Here is a 27486-nt window from a genome sequence, read left to right as displayed (position 1 = left end):
CTAACGCACGTCCTCCACCACCCCACCCCCACCCTCCACCTCTACCGCCACCTCTACCACGTCCTCCACCACCACCGCCACCTCCATCTCCACCGCCACTTCCACCACCCCGGCTCCACCCTCAACGTCAGCCATATCAATCTAAAAAATATAATAATTTTTAATATTTAAAAAAAATATAACAATAATTTTAATTTTTAATATTAGATATAATGTTTTTATTATATTTTTTAAATAATATAACAACAATTTTTAATATTAGATATAACATTTTTATTATATTTAAAAAACAACATAACAATTTTAATATTAACTATAACCTTTCTATTATATTTTTATTAAGATTTTAAACATATTTTTTTATTTTTAAAAAGAGAAAAGAAAAAAAAACATTTTGGGCCTATACGAATCGTATAGACCCTGTACGCATCGTATAACCCCAAAGGTTTCAAAAAGATAAGGCATTTTGAATTAATACGATGCATATAGGGCCAATACACATCGTATTAATTCATCGGTGTCAAAAAACCCCCCAAAATACCGGCCAAAGCACACATTTATACAATATAAACTACAAAATTGAAAACGTATAGATGATGAGGTTTCGGAGATACGTACCGTAGTTGTCTTTAAACTCGAATCCAACCCGTATTTTGATTGTATGTTCTTCACTGTATGTGTGTGTATTTGTGCGTATTTGGATCGTATTGTGATAATAACCCGTTGTTAATCAGGGGGTTATATCGTTTTGCCCTTTAATATGCATTGTATAGCTAGCCTTATACAATGTGTATTAACCCCCTGAATTCTCAAATAACCCCCAGTTATTTTGAAAGGGGGAGGGTAATACGCATCGTATACGCCTATACAATGCGTATTAAAGCCCAATACGACACAACTTTGGCCTATACGATTGTATTGGCCATAATACAAAAATATATTTTGATCGTGTTTTCCTGGGTTCGACGCGTATACTATTTTGACGAATATTAGCGTGTTTTGTCATTGTATATGAAGTATACCTTCAATACACATCGTTTCAGTGACGTTCGGTTGCGTATGATTATCGTATTCTATGATTACGTACAATTTTGTTTGAAATACAATTCTATTGTAAAGTGTCGTGTTATATGTATATGCGTATTATAATATCATTACTTGTGTGATTTTGTTGTTAAATGTCATATTAGGACGTATAGTTAATGTATGTGTCGTATTGTGACATATCGAGTTCGTACGCGTCGTGTTGGTGACGTTCAGTGTTGTCGAATTTTTACGTATTATGTCGTAATTTTGCGTATTATGTCGTATTATAGCGTATTATGTCGTATTTTAGCGTATTATGTCGTATTTTTGCGTATTATGTTGTATTTTTTTAGTATTTTGACGTATTGTTGCGTTTTTTATGCATTTTTTCGTATTTTGTCGTACTTCTTCGTATTTTGACGTATTTTTGCGTATTTTATCGTATTTTAGTGTATTGTGTCAAATTTAAGCGTACTATGTCGTATTTTAGGGTATTATGTCGTATTTTTTGCGTATTTTGACGTACTTAGACGTATATTGTCTGTTACTTAACGTATTATGTCCATTAAACAAAATTAAAACAAACGGAACACATTATACAAATAAAATATTTTATAAGATTACAAATTAATCAAGATAATGCATTGTCTTGTCTATATTAGGCTTCGTTATCATTTCATACCACGCTATGCGTTCCGTGTCTTACCCAGAGATAGTTTGGTGACGACATTAGATGAAATGACTATTGTTAACTTAGCAGTGTAACCACCTGATAAGGGACACGTCAAATTTTCTAAAATACCATTCTTGTACTATTTATTATTTTTTAATCAATAAAATCACTACAAGACAAATCAAAGTTAAACAATTCAATCTCAACCACTCATGCATGAGAGATCTAAGGTGTATAATGGTTTCTATGGTTCTCTTGTATATATATATATATATATATATATATATATATATTTGGCAATTATTGGAAGAAATCTCATACTAGTTAAGAAAACTAAGAAATCCACGTGAATGGATCTCCTTTTTGACACGTGTTACACCTTTTTCAAACGTGTAACAACCAGAGGCTGCTACGTGTTACGTAACAACTTTTACTTTTTGAAAATATAAAGCTGAAAGTCTGCAAAAGCTGTTACACGTAACAGGTGGCAGCGAACTCTGGTTGTTACACGTAGCACAATTTGCAAAAATGTGTAACACGTGACAAAAGAAGAACCATTCATTTGAGTTTCTTACTTTTCTTAACTAATATGGGTTTTTTTGTCTCTCCTATATATATATATATATATATATCTGCAAAAGCTGTTACACGTAACAGGTGGCAGCGGACTCTGGTTGTTACACGTAGCACAATTTGCAAAAATGTGTAACACGTGACAAAAGAAGAACCATTCATTTGAGTTTCTTACTTTTCTTAACTAATATGGGTTTTTTGGTATATATATAATGTAAGTATCTATAGAAAACCCACTTTAATTTAGAAAACCCGGGAAACTCAAAGCTCCCGATGTTTTTTTTTTTCTTGAAAAAATTTACACATGTTATATACATGTTTTTAAGGGTTTTGTGCAAAAAAAAAAATCAAAAGAGCGCCGAGTAGATATTTTAAAAAAAAAATAAACAAATTTTGGTGTAACACATGTTACAAATATGTCAGATGAATGTAACATGTGTTACACCAAAACTTGTTTATTTTTTTTAAAAATATATACTCGACGCTTTTTTGATTTTTTTTGCCCAAAAACCCTTAAAAACATGTATATAACATGTAAAAATTTTTCCAAGAAAAAAAACATCGGGAGCTTTGAGTTTCCCGGGTTTTCTAAGTTAAAGTGGGTTTTCTATACATCATTCCCCTATATATATATATATATATATATATATATATATATATAGGGAAATGATAGATAGAATATCCATAGTTAGAGAGAAAACCACAGAAACTCTAACATCCCAATGTTTTTTAAATAACACATATAATATACATGGTTTAACGGTTTTATGCAAAAGGATTAAAATATACGGTTTGTGCAATTGGAATAAAAAAGGAATAACAAATTTTAATAATCACAACTATATCCGTTGGCCGGTAAAAGTCTCAACTTCAAAAATTCCCACTGGCAGTCCCATCTTTTCACATATTAGCCTTCAATGGACCCTGACTAATAGAACCCTAATGTCGTTTGTCTCCAGCCGCCGGAAAAACGTTTTTTGTCGGAAAACTCCATTTTGGCCAGAAAACTCAACATTTTCGTCTTAAACCACTTTGTAACCTTATTACGCACCTTTAGGAACCTTTTCTAGTAAAAAGCCCAATTATTACGGTCGCCGGAAAAACTTCTTTTTTGCCGAAAAACTTCTTTTTTGCCGAGAAACTTCTTTTTGGCCGGAAAACTCAACATTTTAGCCGGAAAACTCAAAGTTTTCATCCTAAATCTGTTTGTAACCATAGATCGGATCTTTAGGAACCTTTTTCCGACCAAAAACGTTTTTACGGCGACCGGAGACTAACGGCGTTAGTGTTCTGTTAGTCAGAGTCCATTGAAGGCCAATATGTGAAAAGATGGGACTGTCAGTGGAAAATTTTTAAGTAGGGACCGTTGTTGGCCAACGAGCAATAATTCTGATGGTTAAAATCCATTATTCCAATATAAAAAGTACGTTGACCGAATTGTAAAAAAATAAAGAAACGAGGTTCGGTGTGACATATCTAAGGGTCGCGTTATGTACTATCACACAGAAACTTGTTTAATTTTTTTAAAATCCTTTCAGCACTTTTTTGTTTTGATCAAAACTATAAAGAAACATATATATTAAATGTGTTAATTCTTTATTTTATGTTTTAAATTGTTTGATAGGAGTTTAGCAGGTTTTCTCTCCATACTTGCACAATACAAGTGTAGGAAACATACACCCACATGATTTAGACATTGATATAATATTTTTTATATCTTTTATTTTATATGTGTACGTTCTATTTTTAAGGTGTTGCCCTCAAATTTTACCAGTTCTGATCTAACGTTGCACATTGATATAATATTTTTTAACAATTATAAATTGTTTCCTTTAAAAGAAAATAATTAGAGTTAAATGTCATTTTAGTCCTTTTGGTTTGGGTCTATTTGACAGTTTAGTCTAAAGGTTTTATTTTTCGCCTGTGGGTCCAAAAAGATTTCACTATTGCCATTTTAGTCCACTGGGTTAACTTCATCCATATTATTTCCGTTAACGAGAAGGGCGATTCAGTCATTTTATATGTAATTTTGTTAATTAGAAAGACAATTCGGCCATATAAAATGACCGAATTGCTCTTCTGGTTAACTTCATCCATATATTTTAAAGTTGGGACCGTTACCGGCTAACGGGCAATAGTTGGAATCATTAAAATCCATAAATCCAATAAAAAGTACGTTGACTAAATTTAAAAAAATAAAGAAACAAGGTTCGGTGTGACATATCTAAGAGTCGCATTATGTACTGTTACACAGAAACCTGTTTATTATTTTTAAATCCTTTCGGCACTTTTTTGTTTTGATCAAAACTATAAAAGAGATGTATATTAAATGTGTTGATTCTTTATTTTATTTTTTAAATTGTTTGATAGGAGTTTATCGTGTTTTCTCTCTATACTTGCACACAATATACAAGTGCAGGAAACGTACACCGACATGATTTACACATTGATATAATATTTTTTGTATCTTTTATACGTGTACGTTCTATTTTTAAGGTGTTGCGCTCAAGGTTCACCGGTTCTGATCTCACATCGCACATTTATATAATATAAATTAGCAACAATTATGTGCAATAGGTGTTGTAGCATGTGCTGTTGTGTTTGATTTTATCACTTTTGGAAAGTTGATTTTTTATTGGACAACCTGGGCGGTGGAAAATGCATCATCGCCCTAAACACGCGTCGCACACTCTGTTGGAAATCAGATGTGAATAAACAACTGGGATATTGAAAACTGGAAGAACAAATGGTAGAAGGATTGTTTTATTTCATTCAGTCGGCACAGCTTGCGAATACAATATGAAATTGGACAAAAACAAAGAAAACAAATTTGGAATTTTCGACTGATTATTCACCTATCCTATCTACCCTTTTTATACTGAAAAGTAAACTGAAAAAGCCTGAGTCTCGGTACTGTTCCTGATCTTTCTCAACAAAACCAACGTTCACTAGGACTTGGTTATTCCCACGTGCAACTCCACTTTTCCACGCATACTCTAAAGTATTGAATTTGTAAAACACTATCCAACACTCTCTCCCTTAGTGTTAGCATAATTCTTCAAATCTTCAACTCCTATCAAGCTTCTCATCTCACAGAACTTGATCCTAGGAAGAGCATTGGTCATCGTGTCTGCCTCTGTTGATCCCCACTTATATGCTTCACTTCAAGTTGCTCTCGTTCCACACATTCACGTATGAAGTGGAACCTTGTGTCGATATGCTTGATGCGTCCATGGAAGACTGAATTCTTCATCAGGTTTATCGCGGACTCATTATCCACCAAGAGTATCACTTTTGTGCCTTCTTCCCAATTAAATCACATAGCAAATTTCTTAACCAAAGTGCCTGGCATGCAGCAGATGCGGCAGCCATGAATTCAGCTTCACAGGAGCTTTGAGCTACAGTCTGCTGTTTCTGAGATGCCCATGTTATCAAATTACCTGAATAGTAAAACGCCATTCCTGTTGTTCCTCTCCGGTCTTGGACATCAGTTCCATGTGAACTGTCACTATAACCAATAAGCTGACCATCTCCACCTTTAGCATACCTTAATCCGTAGCTCGTTGTACCTTTGAGGTATCTCACTATTTGTTTCACAGCAGCATAATGACTCTCATTTGGAGTTTGCATGAATTTACTAACTACTCCGACTAAGTAGCTTAGATCAGGACGAGTATGTATTAAATACCTGAGACTGCCAATGATGCGCCTGTATTCAGTTGGATCCACTTCCTTTCCAGCTTCATCTTTAGTAAGTTGTGGCTTCGGATTCATAGGCCATTTGGCTGCATTGCAATCTTGCATTCCTGCCATCTTTAGTATCTTTATAGCATAACTTTCTTGCTTAATGGTGATATCATCCTTTCTTTGATCAACCTCCATACCCAAATAATAACTTAACTTCCCCATATCACTCATGTCAAAAATTAATTTCATCTTCTGTTTGAACTCCAAGATCTTGTCTTCACTCGACCTAGTGACTATCAAGTCATCTACATAGATTCCCACTATCAAGATTGAACTCGAGTTACTCACCTTGTACACTGCTTGCTCGTGAACACACCTGCTAAACCCAAGTTCTTTGAGTGTCTTGTCGAGTTTCACATTTGTAACACCTCGTAAATTCATGCCCAATATAATGTGGACACCTGTCATGGACTTTAAACATGTAAAGAATTATTTTAGAGGGAAAAGTTGACAAACAAAGAAAGCATATGTGTCAACATTGGATAATTATGCCTTTCAACAACCCTACACAACGTCTATACCCTTAAACAAATGAATTATGAATCATACGAGGCCATTTGTGGAAGAAAGTGAAAGTTTACAAAACGCAAGGGTTAAAAGTGTCAACATGTTTAATTTATACCTCTGAGTGACCTTTTAGCGAACCCGAAGTTTTGCAACGATTAATTATGCTCACTAGAATAAGTGATAAAAATTTCACAAGGTTTCGATAACGTATGAGAAAGTTATGCTAACATTCGTATATGAGGGGTTAAAAGCGCCAACGTTGAAATTTAAGGCTTTTCGGGTGATCATAAAACTAACCGGGGACTTAACAAAGTTTGGTTATGAGGGTTAGAAGTGCAAGAAATCATATTAAAACCACTATTAGAAGGACCAGGGACCTAAAGTGCAAATCCTGAAACTTTATAACCTGAGTCTGGGCCTCATACCGGCCGTGTAAGACCTTACTGGTCTCTTACGCCGGCCGCCCAAACCTGCCAGTGACAGAAAATAAGGACAGGTGCCTGTGCAACCTGTTCCACCGCCTTAGAAGCCTTGTTTTACATTCCAGGGGCTGCCCCAATGGTATTTCATGCATAGGGGGCACTTGGACTCATCTAGGATCAATCCTAGACTTTGTTGGCATCATCTTGTTCAATCAAAGTCCATATATATAGAGCACTTGTTGCAACAAGTTCACTTGCTCATTTCAAAACATTTTCAAGCATTCTCTGGAGCTCTCTAGACCTCAAACAAGATTTATGAAGTTTCTAAATCGTGCTAAGGACTTCAGTAAGCTTCCTTAACCTCTCTTAATTCAGTTTTATTAGTTTCATGGCCTAAAGTCAAACCCGTCGTAATTAAGGTTTGACTTAATGATTAATCACTAATGGTCCAGTCAATTCTCGAATTATGTTGGTGCACTTCATCTGTCGACTTCGTCTTGGATCGAGTCATATGATGTATTGTATAGATTAGGGCACAATATACGAGAAAACAGGAGAATGTATGTGTCTAGAAAGATAGTTTCGCTTACAGGGACACTAGAACAGGTTTCGCTTATGTGTACAAGGTAGTTTCGCTTATACGTACACAAGAGGTTCCGCTCTTGTGGACATGTACGTATAAGCGGAACCTTCATCCCTATATAAACCACATAAGCGAACTTAGTTGTAATTTTGTCAAATTCCATACCGAGGTGCTGCCGGTGTGACGTTTGAGCTGTAATCATTGTCAAATCAATAAAACAGTAGATTAAGTGAAGAACAAGCTATTTCTATCTACGTTTCTTGTTATTCCGCACCTAAAACATAGAAGAACGCCTCTGAACGACTCGTTCGGGTCAATTCTCGATCTTACAAGTGGTATCAGAGCTTGGGAGGAGGTTTTCTACAGAAATTAGCTGGATTTTATCATTGTTTCTTTCTTCTACACCTTCTATTTTCAATTCAGAAAGTTGTAATGGTCAGAATTGGCTCAAAATTTCTCAGACTGTGTGCAATAGAACAAAGATAAACCCTGGACAGTTTCATGCCAAAATATGGACTAAAAGTGGACCAAATGACCTTCGAATTTAGTTCCGCTTATTTGGACAGTATATAGTTTCGCTTCAGTGACATCATACAGTTGAGTGATTTCGCTTATTTGAACAGCTAGTTCCACTTGTGTGTCACAAAGATCAAAGGTTCCGCTCCAAATTGCGTGTAGTTCCGCTTCTGTGTCATCTTAAGTGAGGTTTCGCTTCAAAGTAATCAAGGTTCTGCTTATAAGGTTCCGCTCTTGTGAACCATATTAGTTTCACTCCAAGTGCACCTAAAGTTTTCGCTTCTAGTGCACATCTGTGGTTTCGCTTATTGTTGCATCAACCAGTTTCGCTTATCAGGACATCAGAGGTTTCGCTTTTAGTACACAGAACGCTTAATTTCGCTTATTTGTCATTGTTATTGAAAAACATGCCAAGTCATCATGGATACCGAATTCTACAATGCGTTCGCAACACCGTTTGCTCCGGCTGCTATTGCTCAAGCCATGAATCTTGAAAACGAGACGGGAACCACCCAAAAGCCCCCAAAATTGATGAGTATCGAAGAATACTACGGGTGGAAAGACAGATTCGAGAACTGGGTTCAGGCAAACCATCTTAGGTCGTGGGAATGTATTCTGAAGAAATACGTGTTGCCTCGAACAGAATTGCGGGTTATCAAAGAGTTATCAGAGTTCAAAGATCAAGAACGGGTTATGTACAAAGCTGAGAAAATGATGATCAGTCTTCTTCAGCAAGCAATCAAAGAAGACATATTCATACTGCTTCAGCACGACAAAACTGCTAAATCAATTTGGGATGCACTTAAAGTCAAGTTTGAAGGTAGCGAGAATATGATTAAAAGCAAAAAGGCGTTGCTAAAAAAGGAGTTTGATCTGTTCAGCAGTCTACCGGGTGAAGACACAAAGAAGCTGATTGAGAGATACTGTCACTTAGTGCGATCAATGTCGATGTTGGGTGTTACAAAAGATCGTGAAGAGTGGGTAGATAAACTTGCTGGTGCACTACCGCAGAAAGAGTGGGGAACATATTTGATGATATTAAAGAATACGGGCGTGATTGATGATCTAACAATTTCTCAGTTCATAGAAAAGATTGAAAGTCAGGATCTGGAACAGCAGAAGATTGCTAGGATGAATAGTCCAAGTGGTCAACAGGATGTAAAGATGTATTACAAAGGTAGTGTTCCGGTTCCAGAATCTGAGAGAAGTCCGAAGATCCAAACTGCTTTCAGTGCTGGTGATTCAACGGAAAAAGCTGATCAGAGTTCAACCAAAAGCAGCAGCGGATTTTCATCATATCCAAGTGTCAATCCTAAAGAATCAAACACAAGCTTTCAGTCTCAAAGCACGAAAACTAGAAATGGCTACGTGATTCAGTGTAACATAGCTCTAAATCTTCCAAAAGGTCAAAGCTTCTCAGAAGACACTGCTAAAGACCACATGGCTCTTCTTGGTTCAGTGTTGTTATCTTATGAGGGTCTAGTCGCTGGTCGGATCGGTAATCCCATGCTCACCAAAGAGGATTACGACCAAATAGACGCCGAAGAGATGGAATTAATGGATATCAAATGGTGTCTTGCAAGTGTTCTTCGACGTGCTGAAAAGTTCAAAACAATCACCGGGAGAAATGACTTTCTTGATGCTCATGTATCTACTTTAGGTTTTGATAAATCTAAAGTTACTTGTTTTCGTTGCAGGGAGAAAGGCCATTTCAAACGGGAGTGCAAGGGTAGAGAAGCCAGTGGAGCTCAGAATCCGTTCGGAAAAGATGATTACTACCGGAAAGCCATTTATCAGGAGGTTGGTCAATCACAAGATTCGCAGACGTCTCATGGTAGAAAGATTGAAGATTCTAAGAGAGTGTGTTTAGTGGACTTCAGCTGGGACAAATACATATCTCCTGACAGCAAAGCCTGTATAGTTGATCAAGATGATGAGAAACTACCTGAAGGTTTCAGCTGGGATATGTTCGTTGATGAAAAAGGAGAGTTCAAAGCATTCATTGCCAAGATTGTCAGAGAGCCAGACATGTTTGCTACATGGAGGAAATCTATCGGAGTGAATGTGACGAGTGAGGATGAAAAATCTATTACGTCTGATGAAAATTCAGAAAGTGTTGATGAACTTTCGGAAAATGTTGAGGAAAGTTTAGAGAGTTCAGATGAGAGTGTTCAAAATGTTGCTAGTTCTGAAAAAGAATTTGTATTTGATCAAACACCATCTGATTCTAGTTTGTCAGATGCTGATTCTGAAAAGTCGGTATAGTTTGATCAGTCACCAGTTGATAGTAGCAGTGATGATGAGGAAGAAAAACATATCAATATTGCAAAATCTCATCTTTCTCCTGAAAGTTTTCATTTCTATTTTGCAGATCGCTTGGAGAAACTGAAGGAGAAAAGAGCTGCTAAAGACCAACAAAAGAAATCTGAAGACGATGTTCAGAATGTTGAAAGTGTTGCTGAGAAGATTGCTGAAGATGAGAAAGTAATTGAAGCTGAGAAAGTGAAAGAAGAAGAAAAAGTGATAGAAGTGGTGAAAACAATCGAGGTTGAGAAGATTGTTGAAGTTGTCAAGCCTTGCACAAAGTGTTTGGAAGCTTGCAAGGAATGTGCAGCAAAAGATGACATTATTGCTGAGTATGAGAAGAAGAAGGAGCAGTTACTGTTCAACCTCAACTATGTGAAAGACTCTTATGATGTCTTGAACAAAACAGTAACTGGTCTCCAAAAGACAAACTCAGAGAGAGAACAAACACTAACGATGATGAATGCTGTGATGATGACAAAGCAGAAAGCCATCAACTTTTACATCGAAGAAAGTGCTAAATGGTAGCAAGAGTTGGAGACAGAGAAAATCGAGAACGAGAGGATTAGACGTTTATTACAAAGCTATTCTAGTTCTGATTATCTCATTGATCGTATTTACCCAACTGTTGTAGGAATGGAAGCTTTTCAAGACGAGAAGCCGAAGAAGAAGAAAGATTGTGGTAAGAAACCGACTGTCAGCTATAACAAGTGTCCGCCTCCAATTTGGGAAGGGTATTCTCCTAGAAAACCAAACGAAGAGCAACTGGAAAAAGCAGTCAATATAAAGCTTAAAACCGACACAACTGATGTTTTACCAGATAACATTGATGTCACGTTTACCTCGTCCGATACTGATCATGAGTCTGAGTTAATCAAAAAGGTGGTCGATCAGGTGTTGGATACTGATGAGGAGTCTGGGTCAAAGTTTTAGTCTGGAAAGTCAAATTCGTCAGTCAACAGGGAAAATTCGTCGGTTAAACGGTCTTATAGTAAAGAATTTTTGTTATCAAATGCAAACTTGAATGATGAAACATTCGAAGTAGTTTATACTTTGAATAATTCTGACAAATTATATTACAACAAAGAGTTCCCAATAATGAGTATTAAAACGGAATTGATTAACAAAACTTTCAAACTAATAGAGATTAATATTCCTGAATTGAAAGTTTTGAAAAATTTTGAAAAATCTAAAAAATATACTTCAAGAGTTCAGCAGCAACGATTAAACAAGAAAAAAGGTTACAATTCTGGATCTGGTTTTCAAAAGAAACTTAACCAAAATGGTAGCTACAAAAAGAAAGGTTTAGGATTTGTTCCACCAGAAAATTATAAGAATGATAAAAATTCTAAAACAAAAACAGAATTTGTGTCAGGTGGAAGCTCAGATAAGGAACAGAAGAAACCATTTTGGAGACAGTCAAACAAAGAGTTTCTTGCTGAGAAGAGAAAGAATGGAACTGAAGTATTGTATCAAAGAGAGACTCGTACCTGTTTCAAGTGCAATGAAGCTGGTCACATTGAATGGAATTGTTCAAAGAATGCAAAAACAAAACAGGGAGTTTCTCAGAAATTAAAAGAAAAAGTTGTTGATATTGAACCACCAACTGAAAAACTTAAAGTTTTTGAAAATTTAACTTATGAGGTTGGTGAATGTTCGAAGAAGAATATGTATGAAAAGAAAGGAAAAGACAACCAAGTGTGGGTTGTTAAAAGGAATGATGTGAATGTCAGCGATGAATCTGGTTCCACAAAGCCAGAAGAGCCACAGGCTGAAGTGAAAATTTCGGTGAATGATGATGAGTTTCCATCACAGAATTTTGAAGAGGTTAAAAAGAAAATTGGTAATGTTGAAATCTCGAATCAGTTTTATAAAGAGAAAACTAAGTTTGATGTCGAGAAAACTTTTAATGCTGAATGGGAAAGCAAAGGGGGTTAAAGATTTTTATGCGACTAAAAAAGCAACATACAACCCCACTGCTCAAGAGTTGAAAGCCATCAAGTCTGAGAAGACTTGGATGGAAGTCTGTTTTCCTTAAAGTCTAATGACTATGCCGGAGATCCCAAGTTATCCCAAGTTTACATCGTGGATCAGGAATCGACATCATTCTAGTGTTTGAAAAGTTTGTTTGAAAGATTTTGAATAATGTTTGAATTTTACAGGTTGAAGGACTACGCCGGAGCTTCCAGGTTGGTAATTGAGAAGCAGGAATCGGCATCTTTCTGACTAATTTGACAAGTGGTAAAGAGGTTTCTGTAGATGTCTCATTCCTACAGGAAAACCTACAAGTGATATTATTTGGTTTACTTACAAGTGGTATTTGTTGGTTATACGTTGAAGAGATTATGTTTACAAGTGATACAAAGGTTTCTGAACTGCAAATAGTAAATCAGGGATATTAAGTTGTACTTGATTTACTATACATATGAGATTGATAAACAAGATGATGAACTATATCCCCATGCTTTACAAGTGGTAAACTTAAAAGTGGTAAAAACAAACTCATTTTCCGGAAAAGTCATTTTGATTAAAACAAACTTAAGTGTTTTGAGATCTAAATGAGAAAATGGTTTGTGATAGGGGGAGTTCAGATTGTTTATGTGAGTGAATGGCAATTTGATGTGATTCGATGTCAGTTGTCAAAGTTTCTGTATAGTTTGCTTTACTTTTTAGTTTTCAAGTGGGTCAAGAGTCTAGTAGTTTTCAAATTTCCTTTGAAATGTGTTTGCATTTTAGGGGGAGTAGGGAATTTTCAGAAAAATCAATGGACATTTGAAAATTTGAAAAAGAAAAAAACATGATAAAATTCAAAAATGAGTTTTGTTGTGAAAAGAGGAAATGATAGTACATCAGTAGGCTGTCACAACATGCTAAAGAAATGTAAAGATAAAATGTGATAAACATTCTCACTGAGGATGTGCCAGTAGGTTTTAACACTTTTAGTAAATTGTGACGAGATATAAACATAAATTTCAAACTTGATTGTTCTGTGGGTTAACACAAACTTGGATATATTGGTAACCCCTGAAATCTTGTTTGAAAGTTCCGTTATTCTGAGATACTAGGTCTTTATGCTCAGTGATATCTGGGGTATTATCCCGGGACTTCTGCTCTATGGAAATACTGACCTAGTCCCCGGATAATGCTTTCCGCAAATGCTTGAAACATAGCATCGCCCTCAGCAAGCTGATGAAACAATAAAATTGATAGTCGCTGATGTTGAAATAAAAAAGATCCTCTAAATGGGACACACCGAAAAGTCGAAGCCATCATCTCTCTGCGTATACGGAAGTATCGACCTGAGCTCTCAAGGCCCTCACATCTAACCCCTGAACAGATATCATCTGTGGTATACTCACCCGTAAGACTGAACAAGTGATGGGACACACGGATAAGTTCAAGTCATTAAAACATTAACATCGTATCTCGGATCAATTGAAATTTGTGTGAAAATTTTAAGTGGACAAATATACTGACAATTTAGGTGAATTGTTTAGAAGTTAAAATGAAATGAAGCTTAATGGTGTTGGTGACTTGTCTCAAAAACTGATATGATCCTCTTACACGAACTCACAAAAATATTGTTTGTAAATATTTCTTTACTTCATTACATGTTTCTTTATTATAAAATCCAAAAAGATTTTCAGTGTGTTTTAGTATAAAATTTTGAAAAGTCAAAAAGATTTTCGACAACTGGTATTGAAAAGCAGATTTTCAAAATTCCGAGTGCTAAACATGATGAGCAATATTTGAGGGGGAGTGTATGTTTGGAATTAAATGTTTTCATAATCTAACATTTCAAGTGGTTCATCAAAATCTGCGTTTGTTTTGATGAAGAGTCTGAGTTAGTGCAAGTGTTTATGTTTGAAATATATATGTGAGAGAAATTTACTTTGAGGTAGAGCTTATGCAGGTCAAGTTGAGCCAGGTTATTTGTTTCTGAGATCTGAGCTAGATGAGAGCCAAGTTCCAATACATGAGGATTTTGATTGATGAAAAGCCAGACAATGATCCCGATTCAGTTTTTGCTGAAGAACAAAGGAATGCCAGCAAATAGAGAGGGGGAGTCTGAAGATAGAGAGAAAGAAAAGCCCAGAGACTGATCAAGATTGAAGATGTGAAGATACAGTTTTTGTTGTGACTCGATGGACGACTCCGTCAACATCTGAAGGGGAGTCTGTTGGTGCACTTCATTTGTCGACTTCGTCTTGGATCGAGTCATATGATGTATTGTATAGATTAGGGCACAATATACGAGAAAACAGGAGAATGTATGTGTCTAGAAAGATAGTTTCGCTTATAGGGACACTAGAACAGGTTTCGCTTATGTGTACAAGGTAGTTTCGCTTATACGTACACAAGAGGTTCCGCTCTTGTGGACATGTACGTATAAGCGGAACCTTCATCCCTATATAAACCACATAAGCGAACTTAGTTGTAACTTTGTCAAATTCCATACCGAGGTGCTGCCGGTGTGACGTTTGAGCTGTAATCATTGTCAAATCAATAAAACAGTAGATTAAGTGAAGAACAAGCTATTTCTATCTACGTTTCTTGTTATTCCGCACCTAAAACATAGAAGAACGCCTCTGAACGACTCGTTCGGGTCAATTCTCGATCCTACAAATTAAGAGTAGCTTTGAGTTGGTAATTATGTGGGTAATAAACCCTTAAAAGGGCACCCTGATACGTGGTTGAAAACCGGTGATTGTTATTGTTTAACTTAACGTTTTTACGTGAGTTTTAGTTTCGAATAGCCTACTTTTAATCAAGAATGTGTTTTGCAGGTTTGATGGAGTTTAAGGAGCTTTTCGGGAGCTTTACGGGTCACCGGGTTGAGAACCGGAGCACCGGAATGCAGTACGGATCACACGGAAGCGAAACAAGGAAAAACTGGAAATGAAGAATCAAGAACCCGTCGCCGACGGGCCCCAAGCCGTCGGCGACGCCATCGAGAAACGCCCGTAGGCACAATTTTCCCATAGCCAGTTAATTAGGGCGTCGGATCAGAATTGCAAACCAGGACCCGTCGCCGACGGGTTGAGGGCCGTCGGCGACGGCCTTTCAAATCTGGAAACGCGAACTTTGATGTTTGGGGGTTTTAGCTCGATGGTGATTGGTGGAAACTGATTGATTTCGGGAGTTACACATATTTTTGAGTTTGAAAGACATTCTTGGAGCCATATTCGAAAACCATCTCATCACCAATCAATCTATCATCCATTCTACAACCTTGAATCACCAACCACCATCAACACTCTCCAATCTTCATTTCATAACCTTGAATCACCAACCACCATCAACACTCTCCAATCTTCATTTCATAACCTTGAATCACCAACCACCATCAACACTCTCCAATCTTCATTTCATAACCCTAATCATCAACCATCATTCAACCCATTCATCACCATCAACCATTCCAAACCCTAATCATTCAATCATTCCATTTTCACGCTTCACGATGAACCAAGTCAAGCTTTCAACATCCGGTGATCAAGCTTCTTCGATCATGCGCGGCTAATTCCTTGGAGGTTTCACCCTGGTGTAGGTTAATTGTAAGTCTAGGGTTAAAACATTGTTCTTGGATTGATTTTGTGACAAATTGCTTATTGATTTGAAACTTATGATAATTGTCTTGCATTTGTATTGAATTCGTACAACGTCGAGTGAAGATTAAACTTGACTTTATGAAATGTTTATGTGCAATTATGCCTTGTCTAGGTTAGAGTTTACATGTTCTTGGTAACGAAGTGCATTGTGGTCCGTTCTTTATAACGTTGATAGCTCTTGGCACCTAAGCCGTGTAACACTAAACTTGTTAATCATTTTTGCAATTGAATCAATCTTAAAACGTGTAGGAACCCTAGGAATGCAATTACCGAACCGGGTGTGAACCTTGTTTTCTTATTATTGTTCAAACAATCATTTTCACTTCTTGCGTTTAGTAATCGCGTGTGGTTAATTTAGTTAATCATTTTAGTTATTCTAATTCACAACTTCCAATCAAACAAAAAACACAAAAACATATCTTAGCAAGCTTCATAAAAGTGACATTTTCTACAGTTCATTCAAAGTCCATTCGCAAACCACATACTCTTCGTGGTTCGACCCCTTGCTACCACTAGCTATTTGTTAAGGGTAATTAGGGTATATAAATATTATCTTTGACCGGAGCGCGACACTCCGATCACACCCTCTGATTCCCACTCTAACTACGTCAATTGTTGGGTCAAACTTGATTATAAAAAGTCAACAAAAAGCAAATTTTCAAATAAACACATAATTAACAATGTAGAAGCCATGCAACCTGTTTTATCACTCATATAACTTGGTAATTAATGTAAGAAAATGTCTAAGCATGTTCAACCCGATAATTTTCAGTTTAAGCTCGGTTCGGAACCGAAAGTCGCGAAAGTAGACTTTTGCTTTGACTATCAGTTCTGACCCATTGTAGCATATTTTAGAAATGCCTTAGAGCTCTTTTAGGACCAGGTTACATGTTAGTATAACCCTCTGTGATTATACAACTTGGTTCCTTAGTTATCCGATTCATATGCATGTTTCCGTTATATGCCTAAATGTTGACCATTATGCCCTTTTGACCTTAAAATGAGAATTTGGAAAATATGAAAAGACAATAACCTTTGTTACTGGATTATAAACATGCCCTTAAATTTTCACATCAGTTTGAGGTCTAGATTAGGAGTTATGCTCAATATCGTAATTAGAAAGCTTTTTATTAATTAAACGGCGTAATTAGCATAAAGCCTATCTAAACCCAATTTTTTATACCATTTTTTTCCCACTGATGTAATATGATATTTTTGGATTTTTAAAGATTTTTATTTATTTTTAGGCTGAGCATAACATAGGGTTATAGCTTTGATTCGGTAATTGTCGGTTATACCCTTTTCATGCATAAAATTAGTTTTACATAACATTTTGATACCAAACTTTTTGCTACTGATTTTATATGATAAATAAAATATTTTGAGCCTTCTGGCATGATAAAAATATCAGCTTTTCTTATAAAACCCGGAAATCGCTTAAAACCGCCTTTTTACGCGTTTTAAACGCATAGTATGAGTTAAAACCATTTTAAACATATATGACTTAATACCTACTGATGTTTTAAGTAAATTTATGTAATTAAATTGTAAGCCAAAGTTTTAAACTCAGAATTCTAATTTTGTCCTTTAAAGCCTATGTGAAATTACCAAAATGCCCCTACGGTGCATAGTTTGGTTATAAAAGATAAATTTCACCTATATACAATACCCTACTGATATGACTTATAAAAATACATATTTTTACTGATTTTATCAGACCTGAAACTCATATTAATATTTAAACCCTTTTATAATCTTTAAAATGATAAAAATACCCCTACGGGGCATAATTTGAGTTTAAATCCAGTTTGCGCATAATGGAAGGTATCCTACTGATATCACAATGTATTTAAGGCATATTAACTTCGGAAACCTGTTCATGACTCAATTGGTTACCCATTACGCATCTTTCGCGTTCGGTACGGTTTATGTAACTAGTTTGCATAAATTAGCCAAAACGGGTCAAACCTTATCATTTTTATCTCAAAATCCAGAATGTGTTTAGTTTACCCATATTAAACAAGTATACAAACTTGTTGGGTCTAAACCACATTCTAATCCGGTCTTCGCTTAATCGTACGTTTTGAACCGTATATCTTCCTTTAAAACTAACCGGTCTAAGTTTAGGCTTAATTAAGACCCGTTAAGAATCTAATAGGTTATTAAAACCTTTGTTCCAGATTAGGAGCACAGTAAAAGCTACTTGCACTCGCTGATAGTGATATATACTTGCTCTGGTAAATACTTTTAACTTATTTTCCCTTATACGGGCTTGGGGTACGGTATATAGAATACCGCTTCGTCGGGCAGTGAATTTTTAATCATATGAAGGTTAATTTATTGAGATGACCCGTTTAAATTTTTTGTTTGCTTAAAGCCTTTGGGGGGTTAATGACCATGTCTCGGATATCCTTGGCATCGATCATTGAAATGGTCACGACCTTAGCACGGGGTGTAGGCATACACCAGCCGGTGCATATATATAAAAAGGTATAACCGCCGGTTCGAGAATAACTCGCCGTGGGATTATATCATGTGGTGTGTCTATTAATCTTTAACCCGGTATTCAGCCCGGGCTACTGAACGTATAATAAACATGTAATTCTTTTACAAGTTTATATATAAATAATTATCCCAAGTTATAAAAGATATTTTGTGCATTGTGCATTCAAATCAATTTTCTTAAACATTTTCAAAATGAGTCAGTTAATTGTATTTACCAGTGTAAACTAACGTATTTTCCAAAAAGGCTAAGTGCAGGTACTAATCGGAAGAGGATGGCTACTCCTATCATCAATAAAGAGTCTTGCAAGCTTAGATGTTAAAATCTGTTGAACAATGATCCACTTTATCTTTGATCTGCCTGTGGATCCTTTACATTCCGTTTGTAATACTACGATATTTTCATCCGGTTTATAATGTTATTATCTTTTGTTTCCGATGTGCATTAAATTGTGTTGTTTTGACTATGAGGATATCAACTACGTCACGATACTCCCCACCGGGCCCACCGGTAATACGTGGAAAATATCGGGGTGTGACAACATTCCAAGCTCTAGGTGCCTGTCACAAACCATAAAGCGCTTTGTGTAGCCGGTAGACCTTGGTTTCCTTTCCTTTGACTTCAAATCCCAATGGTTGGCTTACATATACAACCTCTTTTAGTTCTCCATTTAAAAACGCAGATTTGACGTCGAGATGGTGCACAATCCAGTTGTGTTTTGCTGCCAAGGCAAAGCAAAAATCTTATTGTTTCCTACCGTGCAACTGGTGCAAAAACATCATCGAAGTCGACACCTTTTTTCTGAACGTATCCTTTTGCCACCAATCGAGCTTTATGCTTGATTATCTTGCTACTTGCATCTCTTTTTATCTTGAAAACCCATTTTAACCCAATGACTTTGCTATCACTTGGCAAGTCCACAAGGCTCCATTTTTGTTTTTGTTGATGGCGTACAACTCAATCTGCATGGCTTTTCTCCAGTGAACATCCACTTTAGCTTCATCATAAGTTGATGGCTCATCATCTATAAGAAACAATTCTTCGTTCTCGTACAATCTTTTGACTTCAGATGGACTCAAAGCTTGTGTCTTCTGATATACTTCATTTAAAGACTTGCAACTTTGTGTTGGGGTGTCATAAAAGGACACACATGTTCTTTGACTTCTTCACTTGATGTTTGGAAAGGACTGGACAAACTCTCTTGATTTGGATCACCTGCCATGTTAATGTCCTGTAAAGGACTATTATAATTATCAAAAGAAAGGGTATTAGTACTTGGAGTGGTTGGGGACCACTCTCCACCTTCACTTGTTTCCTGTTGAGGTTGACTTATAGCATGGGTAGGAGTAGAACGTTGTAGAAAAGCTGGCACCATTGTTGTATTTTCTTCTTACATCATACCCTGCCACTTCCAGCCTTTACTTTCATGAAACGTAACATCACCTTCTCTTGCTATTACAACTCTTTTATCTTTTGGATTATACATTTTAAATCCTAGACTTCCTGGTTCCACTCCTAAATACACTAAGGGCACACTTCTGTCTACAAGTTTGGTGAGATGCCCTTTTAACCTTACTTCATATCCCAAGCATCCGAAAATCTTAAAATATTGAAAGTTTGGTTTCTTTCCCTTCCACTTCTCATATGGAGTGATGCCCTTAACAGATTTAGTAATCACCCTGTTAAGTATTTAGACAGCATGATTCACTGCTTCTCCCCACATGATATCTGGAACCCTCATAGTTTTTAACAACGCCCTTGTTGTCCCCATTACAGTTCTATTCCTACGCTCCACAACGCCATTTTGTTGCGGAGTGTAAGGAACCGTCTTTTGCCTTCTTATGCCCATCTCTTCACAAAAGTTATCAAAGAGCTTTGAGTTAAACTCACCCCCTCGATCAGTTCTAAGCATTTTCACAACATACTTGCTTTCTTTTTCAACTTCAATCTTAAATAATTTGAACCTGACAATGCTTCATCTTTGTTTTTCAACAAATAGACCCACATATATCTACTGTAATCATCTACAATTAACAGAAAGTAACGATTACCTCCCATTGATTGGGGTGTTACGGGCCCACAGAGATCGGCATGAAGAAGTTGTATGGGTTCCTTTGCTCTCCACTTGGCTTCTTTTGGAAAGCTTTTTCTCACCTGTTTCGCAACTAGACAGCCTTCACATACAACCCCACTGCTCAAGAGTTGAAAGCCATCAAGTCTGAGAAGACTTGGATGGAAGTCTGTTTTCCTTAAAGTCTAATGACTATGCTGGAGATCCCAAGTTTATATCGTGGATCAAGAATCGACATCATTCTAGTGTTTGAAAAGTTTGTTTGAAAGATTTTGAATAATGTTTGAATTTTACAGGTTGGAGGACTACACCGCAGCTTCCAGGTTGGTAATTGAGAAGCAGGAATCAGCATCTTTCTGACTAATTTGACAAGTGGTAAAGAGGTTTCTGTAGATGTCTCATCCTACAGGAAAACCTACAAGTGATATTATTTGGTTTACTTACAAGTGGTATTTGTTGGTTATACATTGAAGAGATTATGTTTACAAGTGATACAGAGGTTTCTGAACTGCAAATAGTAAATCAGGGATATTAAGTTGTACTTGATTTACTATACATATGAGATTGATAAACAAGATGATGTACCATATCCCCATGCTTTACAAGTGGTAAACTTAAAAGTGGTAAAAACAAACTCATTTTCCGGAAAAGTCATTTTAATTAAAACAAACTTAAGTGTTTTGAGATCTAAATGAGAAAATGGTTTGTGATAGGGGGAGTTCAGATTGTTTATGCTGAGTGAATGGCGATTTGATGTGATTCGATGTCAGTTGTCAAAGTTTCTGTATAGTTTGCTTTACTTTTTAGTTTTCAAGTGGGTCAAGAGTCTAGTAGTTTTCAAATTTCCTTTGAAATGTGTTTGCATTTTTGGGGGAGTAGGGAATTTTCAGAAAAATCCAAAAACATTTGAAAATTTGAAAAAGACAAAAACATGATAAAATTCAAAAATGAGTTTTGTTGTGAAAAGAGGAAATGATAGTACATCAGTAGGCTGTCACAACATGCTAAAGAAATGTAAAGATAAAATGTGATAAACAATCTCACTAAGGATGTGCCAGTAGGTTTTTACACATTTAGTAAATTGTGATGAGATATAAACATAAATTTCAAACTTGCTTATTCTGTGGGTTAACACAAACTTGGATATATAGGTAACCCCTGAAATCTTGTTTGAAAGGTCCCTTATTCTGAGATACTAGGTCTTTATGCTCAGTGATATATGGGGTATTATCCCGGACTTCTGCTGTATGGAAATACTGACCTAGTCCCCGGATAATGCTTTCCACAAATGCTTGAAACATAGCATCGCCCTCATCAAGCTGATGAAACAATAAAATTGATAGTCGCTGCTGTTGAAATCAAAAACATCCTCTAAAGGGGACACACCGAAAAGTCGAAGCCGTCATCTCTCTGCGTATACGGAAGTATCGACCTGAGCTCTCACGGCCCTCGCATCTAACCCCTGAACAGATATCATCTGTGGTATACTCACCTGTAAGACTGAATATTTGGATCTGGATACGAGAGTATATTCAAGTGATGGGACACACGGACAAGTTCAAGTCATTAAAACATTAACATCGTATCTCGGATCAATTGAAATTTGTGTGAAAATTTTAAGTGGACAAATATACTGACAATCTAGGTGAATTGTTTAGAACTTAAAATGAAATGAAGCTTAATGGTGTTGGTGACTTGTCTCAAAAAACTGATATGATCCTCTTACACGAACTCACAAAAATATTGTTTGTAAATATTTCTTTACTTCATTACATGTTTCTTTATTATAAAATCCAAAAAGATTTTCAGTGTGTTTTAGTATAAAATTTTGAAAAGTCAAAAAGATTTTCGACAACTGGTATTGAAAAGCAGATTTTCAAAATTCCGAGTGCTAAACATGATGAGGAATATTTGAGGGGGAGTGTATGTTTGGAATTAAATGTTTTCATAATCTAACCTTTCAAGTGGTTCATCAAAATCTGTGTTTGTTTTGATGAAGAGTCTGAGTTAGTGCAAGTGTTTATGTTTGAAATATATATGTGAGAGAAATTTACTTTGAGGTAGAGCTTATGCAGGTCAAGTTGAGCCAGGTTATTTGTTTCTGAGATCTGAGCTAGATGAGAACCAAGTTCCAATACATGAGGATTTTGATTGATGAAAAGCCAGACAATGATCCTGATTCAGTTTTTGCTGAAGAACAAAGGAATGCCAGCAAATAGAGAGGGGAAGTCTGAAGATAGAGAGAAAGAAAAGCCCAGAGACTGATCAAGATTGAAGATGTGAAGATACAGTTTTTGTTGTGACTCGATGGACGACTCCGTCAACATCTGAGGGGGAGTCTGTTGGTGCACTTCATCTGTCGACTTCGTCTTGGATCAAGTCATATGATGTATTGTATAGATTAGGGCACAATATACGAGAAAACAGGAGAATGTATGTGTCTAGAAAGAGAGTTTCGCTTATAGGGACACTAGAACAGGTTTCGCTTATGTGTACAAGGTAGTTTCGCTTATACGTACACAAGAGGTTCCGCTCTTGTGGACATGTACGTATAAGCAGAACCTTCATCCCTATATAAACCACATAAGTGAACTTAGTTGTAACTTTGTCAAATTCCATACCGAGGTGCTGCCGGTGTGACGTTTGAGCTGTAATCATTGTCAAATCAATAAAACAGTAGATTAAGTGAAGAACAAGCTATTTCTATCTACGTTTCTTGTTATTCCGCACCTAAAACATAGAAGAACGCCTCTGAACGACTCGTTCAGGTCAATTCTCGATCCTACAAATTAAGAGTAGCTTTGAGTTGGTAATTATGTGGGTAATAAACCCTTAAAAGGGCACCATGTGATTCCCACTCTAACTAGGTCAATTGTTGGGTCAAACTTGATTATAAAAAGTCAACAGAAAGCAAATTTTCAAATAAACACATAATTAACAATGTAGAAGCCATGCAACCTGTTTTATCACTCATATAACTTGGTAATTAATGTAAGAACACGTCTAAGCATGTTCAACCCGATAATTTTCAGTTTAAGCTCGGTTCAGAACCGAAAGTCGCGAATGTAGACTTTTGCTTTGACTATCAGTTCTGACCCATTTTAGCATATTTTGGAAATGCCTTAGAGCTCTTTTAGGACCAGGTTACATGTTAGTATAACCCTCTGTGATTATACAACTTGGTTCCTTAGTTATCCGATGCATATGCATGTTTCCGTTATATGCCTAAATGTTGACCATTATGCCCTTTTGACCTTAAAACGAGAATTTTGAAAATGTGAAAAGACAATAACCTTTGTTACTGGATTATAAACATGTCCTTAAATTTTCACATCAGTTTGAGGTCTAGATTAGGAGTTATGCTCAATATCGTAATTAGAAAGTTTTTTATTAATTAAACGGCGTAATTAGCATAAAGCCTATCTAAACCCAATTTTTTACACCAATTTTTTCCCACTGATGTAATATAATATTTTTGGATTTTTAAAGATTTTTATTTATTTTTTGGCTGGGCATAACATAGGGTTATAGCTTTGATTCGGTAATTGTCGGTTATACCCTTTTCATGCATAAAATTAGTTTTACATAACATTTTGATACCAAACTTTTTGCTACTGATTTTATATGATAAATAAAATATTTTGAGCCTTCTGGAATGATAAAAATATCAGCTTTTCTTATAAAACCCGGAAATCGTTTAAAACCGCCTTTTTACGCGTTTTAAACGCATAGTATGAGTTAAAACCATTTTAAACATATATGAATTAATACGTACTAATTTTTAAGTAAATTTATGTAATTAAAATGTAAGCCAAAGTTTTAAACTCAGAATTCTAATTTTGTCCTTTAAAGCCTATGTGAAATTACCAAAATGCCCCTACGGTGCATAGTTTGGTTATAAAAATAAATTTCACCTATATACAATACCCTACTGATATGACTTATAAAAATACATATTTTTACTGATTTTATCAGACCTGAAACTCAGATTAATATTTAAACCCTTTTATAAGCTTTAAAATGACAAAAATACCCCTACGGGGCATAATTTGAGTTTAAATCCATTTTGAGCATAATGGAAGGTATCCTACTGATATCACAACGTATTTAAGGCATATTAACTTTGGAAACCTGTTCATGACTCAATTGGTTACCCATTACGCATCTTTCGCGTTCGGTACGGTTTATGTAACTAGTTTGCATAAATTAGCCAAAACGGGTCAAACCTTATCATTTTTATCTCAAAATCCAGAATGTGTTTAGTTTACCGATATTAAACAAGTATACAAACTTGTTGAGTCTAAACCACATTCTAATCCGGTCTTCGCTTAATCGTGCGTTTTGAACCGTATATCTTCCTTTAAAATTAACCGGTCTAAGTTTAGGCTTAATTAAGACCCGTTAAGAATCTAATAGGTTATTAAAACCTTTGTTCCAGCTTAGGAGCACAGTAAAAGCTACTTGCACTCGCTGACTGTGATATATACTTGCTCTGGTAAATACTTTTAACTTATTTTCCCTTATACGGGCTTGGGGTACGGTATATAGAATACCGCTTCGTCGGGCATTTAATTTTTAATCATATGAAGGTTAATTTATTGAGATGACCCGTTTAAATTGTTTTGTTCGCTTAAAGCCTTTGGGGGGTTAATGACCATGTCTCGGATATCCTTGGCATCATTCATTGAAATGGTCACGACCTTAGCACGGGGTGTAGGCATACACCTGCCGGTGCATATATATAAAAAGGTATAACCGCCGGTTCGAGAATAACTCGTCGTGGGATTATATCATGTTGTGTGTCTATTAATCTTTAACCCGGTATTCAGCCCGGGCTACTGAACGTATAATAAACATGTAATTCTTTTACAAGTTTATATATAAATGTAACATTTGTGCTTGTAATCATTGTGAACAGTTCAGTTATCAATAAAACAATGTTATTTGATCCCAATGTTTGTTTGGTTGTGTTTTACATTTTTCATGTTTTGACTTTTGTTCAATTTCAAACTCTACATCGCTTTCTGGAGAATTATACGCAAACTAGTGCGTAAACGTACTCAGTTTAATACGACAAATACTCTGGAACATCAACATATACTCAACATACCTTAAATAACCCTTACATAACTTAGAAATATGTTTTGAAGGCTTTGGTATGGCAAAAACAAGTTAATTCGCTTACAGGGACTAAACTTGACAAACTGCGAAAGTATGCCAATTTGAACTGTAACAAACATTCCGGAACATGTCCATAAGTTAAACATACCATAAATATCCTTCACATAGCTTAGAAATAGGCTTTGAGAGGTTTGGTATGCTGAAAAAACTTTTGGATCATTCAGGGACTAAATGTGTCAAAAAGTGCACAAGTTTGCACTTTCGCGCATAACTTACGTTCTGAATACATCCGGACATCCAAAAATTTGTGTAAGCATCCTAATATTATGCTTTAGTGTTTGGCATGAGAAAAATCCATTCGTCGCATCATTTGGATCGTTTTTCGCGCTTATGCGTATTCCGTCGTCGTACGGCCAAACGAACCAACATCCGGAACATTTTTGAGCATGTTTCATGTCCACAATGTTTAGGCATTATTTTAAGGCCTTAAAGTTGGCTTTACAGGCCTTAGAAGTGTCGGAAATGGCTTTAATACGCAACAGGGACCAAAACTGCCATTTTTGAAAGTATATGCAGATCAGACAGGCCCAGGCGGCCCGCCTGAGCCTTGTGTGAATCCTGACGCGGGCCGCGTGGGACTAACAGACCAGATTCAATGTTTGAATCCACTTGCAGTTGGCCTTTCGTTCGTTCAAGGGGCAATGCCCTTTCACCCAATCAAGAGCCAAGGGCCATTTTCAGTAACCACAACATTAGTGGACGCTTAGGATAGTGGCACGAAAATCAAGAAACAATCCTAACGGCTCTACTTTTCCTATAAATACCCCCCCCCCCCTTTGATGTAAAACCCACATAATCTGATCAAAATGCTCTAAGTTGATGCCATTGCTTCATACCTGAGCTCTTTGATCTAGATTAGCATTCGGGGACCCTCCGTAAGTATTCTTTCGTTCTTTTATTCGCTTTTCGAGTCCGAAAGTCAACGTTTTGTTGACTTTCTTCATTGAACAGCCTATGGTCAACACGAAGTTCATTAGAACTTCATAACGTGAGCGTGATCACGATGGTTATAGTCCGTAGTGACTATGCCTACTGATTACCACGTTATCTAGGCTCAGTGACGAGTCGTAGTTTCGGCCAAAATGCACATTCATGTGTATTTTGTAACCAAACTACTCGTGAGCATCAAAGCCGTTTGTTTTGATGCCAAACCTGTTTTCTAAACTTAGTTAAGCATGTTCTAACATGCTTAGCTCGTCACTTTTAGTTTAGTGCTTATATAGGGTCGTAAGGTAAGCGATCTAAACCATCGCTTATACTTTCGAACCCGACCCATTTGGTCGATCTTTAGGATCCGACCAAACACATTAGGTGACCATAGCTATAACCTTCCGAGGTTATGCCTTGTGGTCACGATGTTAGGCGTTCCAAACGCGTTCTACGCGAACGACGCGTTAAGGTAGCATAAGCTACCTAAACGGGTCGTGATGGGTCGCAAGCACTTAGGTTAGGTTTCATTTTAGTATGTAGGCTTTGTTAAACCATATTACACGAGTCTCCATACTCGTTTGGTTTACGAACCCGCATACTATCCGATCCTTCCGATTTGGTCCGGTATATTAACATAGCTACCTATTAGGTGTCGTTTGATATCCCGTGATCTTTAGCATTATCTGGTTATTATACAAGAACTCCAAAGCAATCTCAGGTGAGTACATAGAACCCCATCTTTTACATGTTTTCGAGGAGTTCATGTGAGTACATTGAACCCCTCTTTTACTGTTTTCTAAACTGTTTTGGGGTGAAACACATGTGCCTATCTGTTACA

At 36.4% G+C, this 27486-nt stretch overlaps 1 protein-coding gene across 1 annotated transcript; it reads right to left on the bottom strand.

Annotated features, from left to right (window-relative positions):
* Window positions 1-6427, bottom strand: LOC110875392 (uncharacterized mitochondrial protein AtMg00810-like). The gene is made up of 2 exons (XM_022123590.1): window positions 5618-6427; window positions 1-141 (listed from the first exon to the last, which is right to left on the bottom strand). Exons 1-2 carry the CDS (start codon window positions 6425-6427, stop codon window positions 1-3), a joined length of 951 nt encoding a protein of 316 aa, XP_021979282.1.
* Window positions 6428-27486: the final 21059 nt, after the last annotated feature.

The sequence above is a fragment of the Helianthus annuus genome, chromosome 9 (assembly GCF_002127325.2).
Source record: "Helianthus annuus cultivar XRQ/B chromosome 9, HanXRQr2.0-SUNRISE, whole genome shotgun sequence".
NCBI lineage: Eukaryota > Viridiplantae > Streptophyta > Magnoliopsida > Asterales > Asteraceae > Helianthus > Helianthus annuus.
The sequence above is the reverse complement of the archived record's forward strand: the minus strand, read 5'-3'. Positions and strand labels throughout refer to the sequence as shown.

Coding starts and splice junctions, on each gene's coding strand:
- LOC110875392 (XM_022123590.1), bottom strand. CDS start 6,427: ATGACAGGTGTCCACATTATATTGGGCATGAATTTACGAGGTGTTACA. Junction 142..5,617: donor CCGCATCTGCTGCATGCCAG/GCACTTTGGTTA, acceptor TATATTTTTTAG/ATTGATATGGCTGACGTTGA.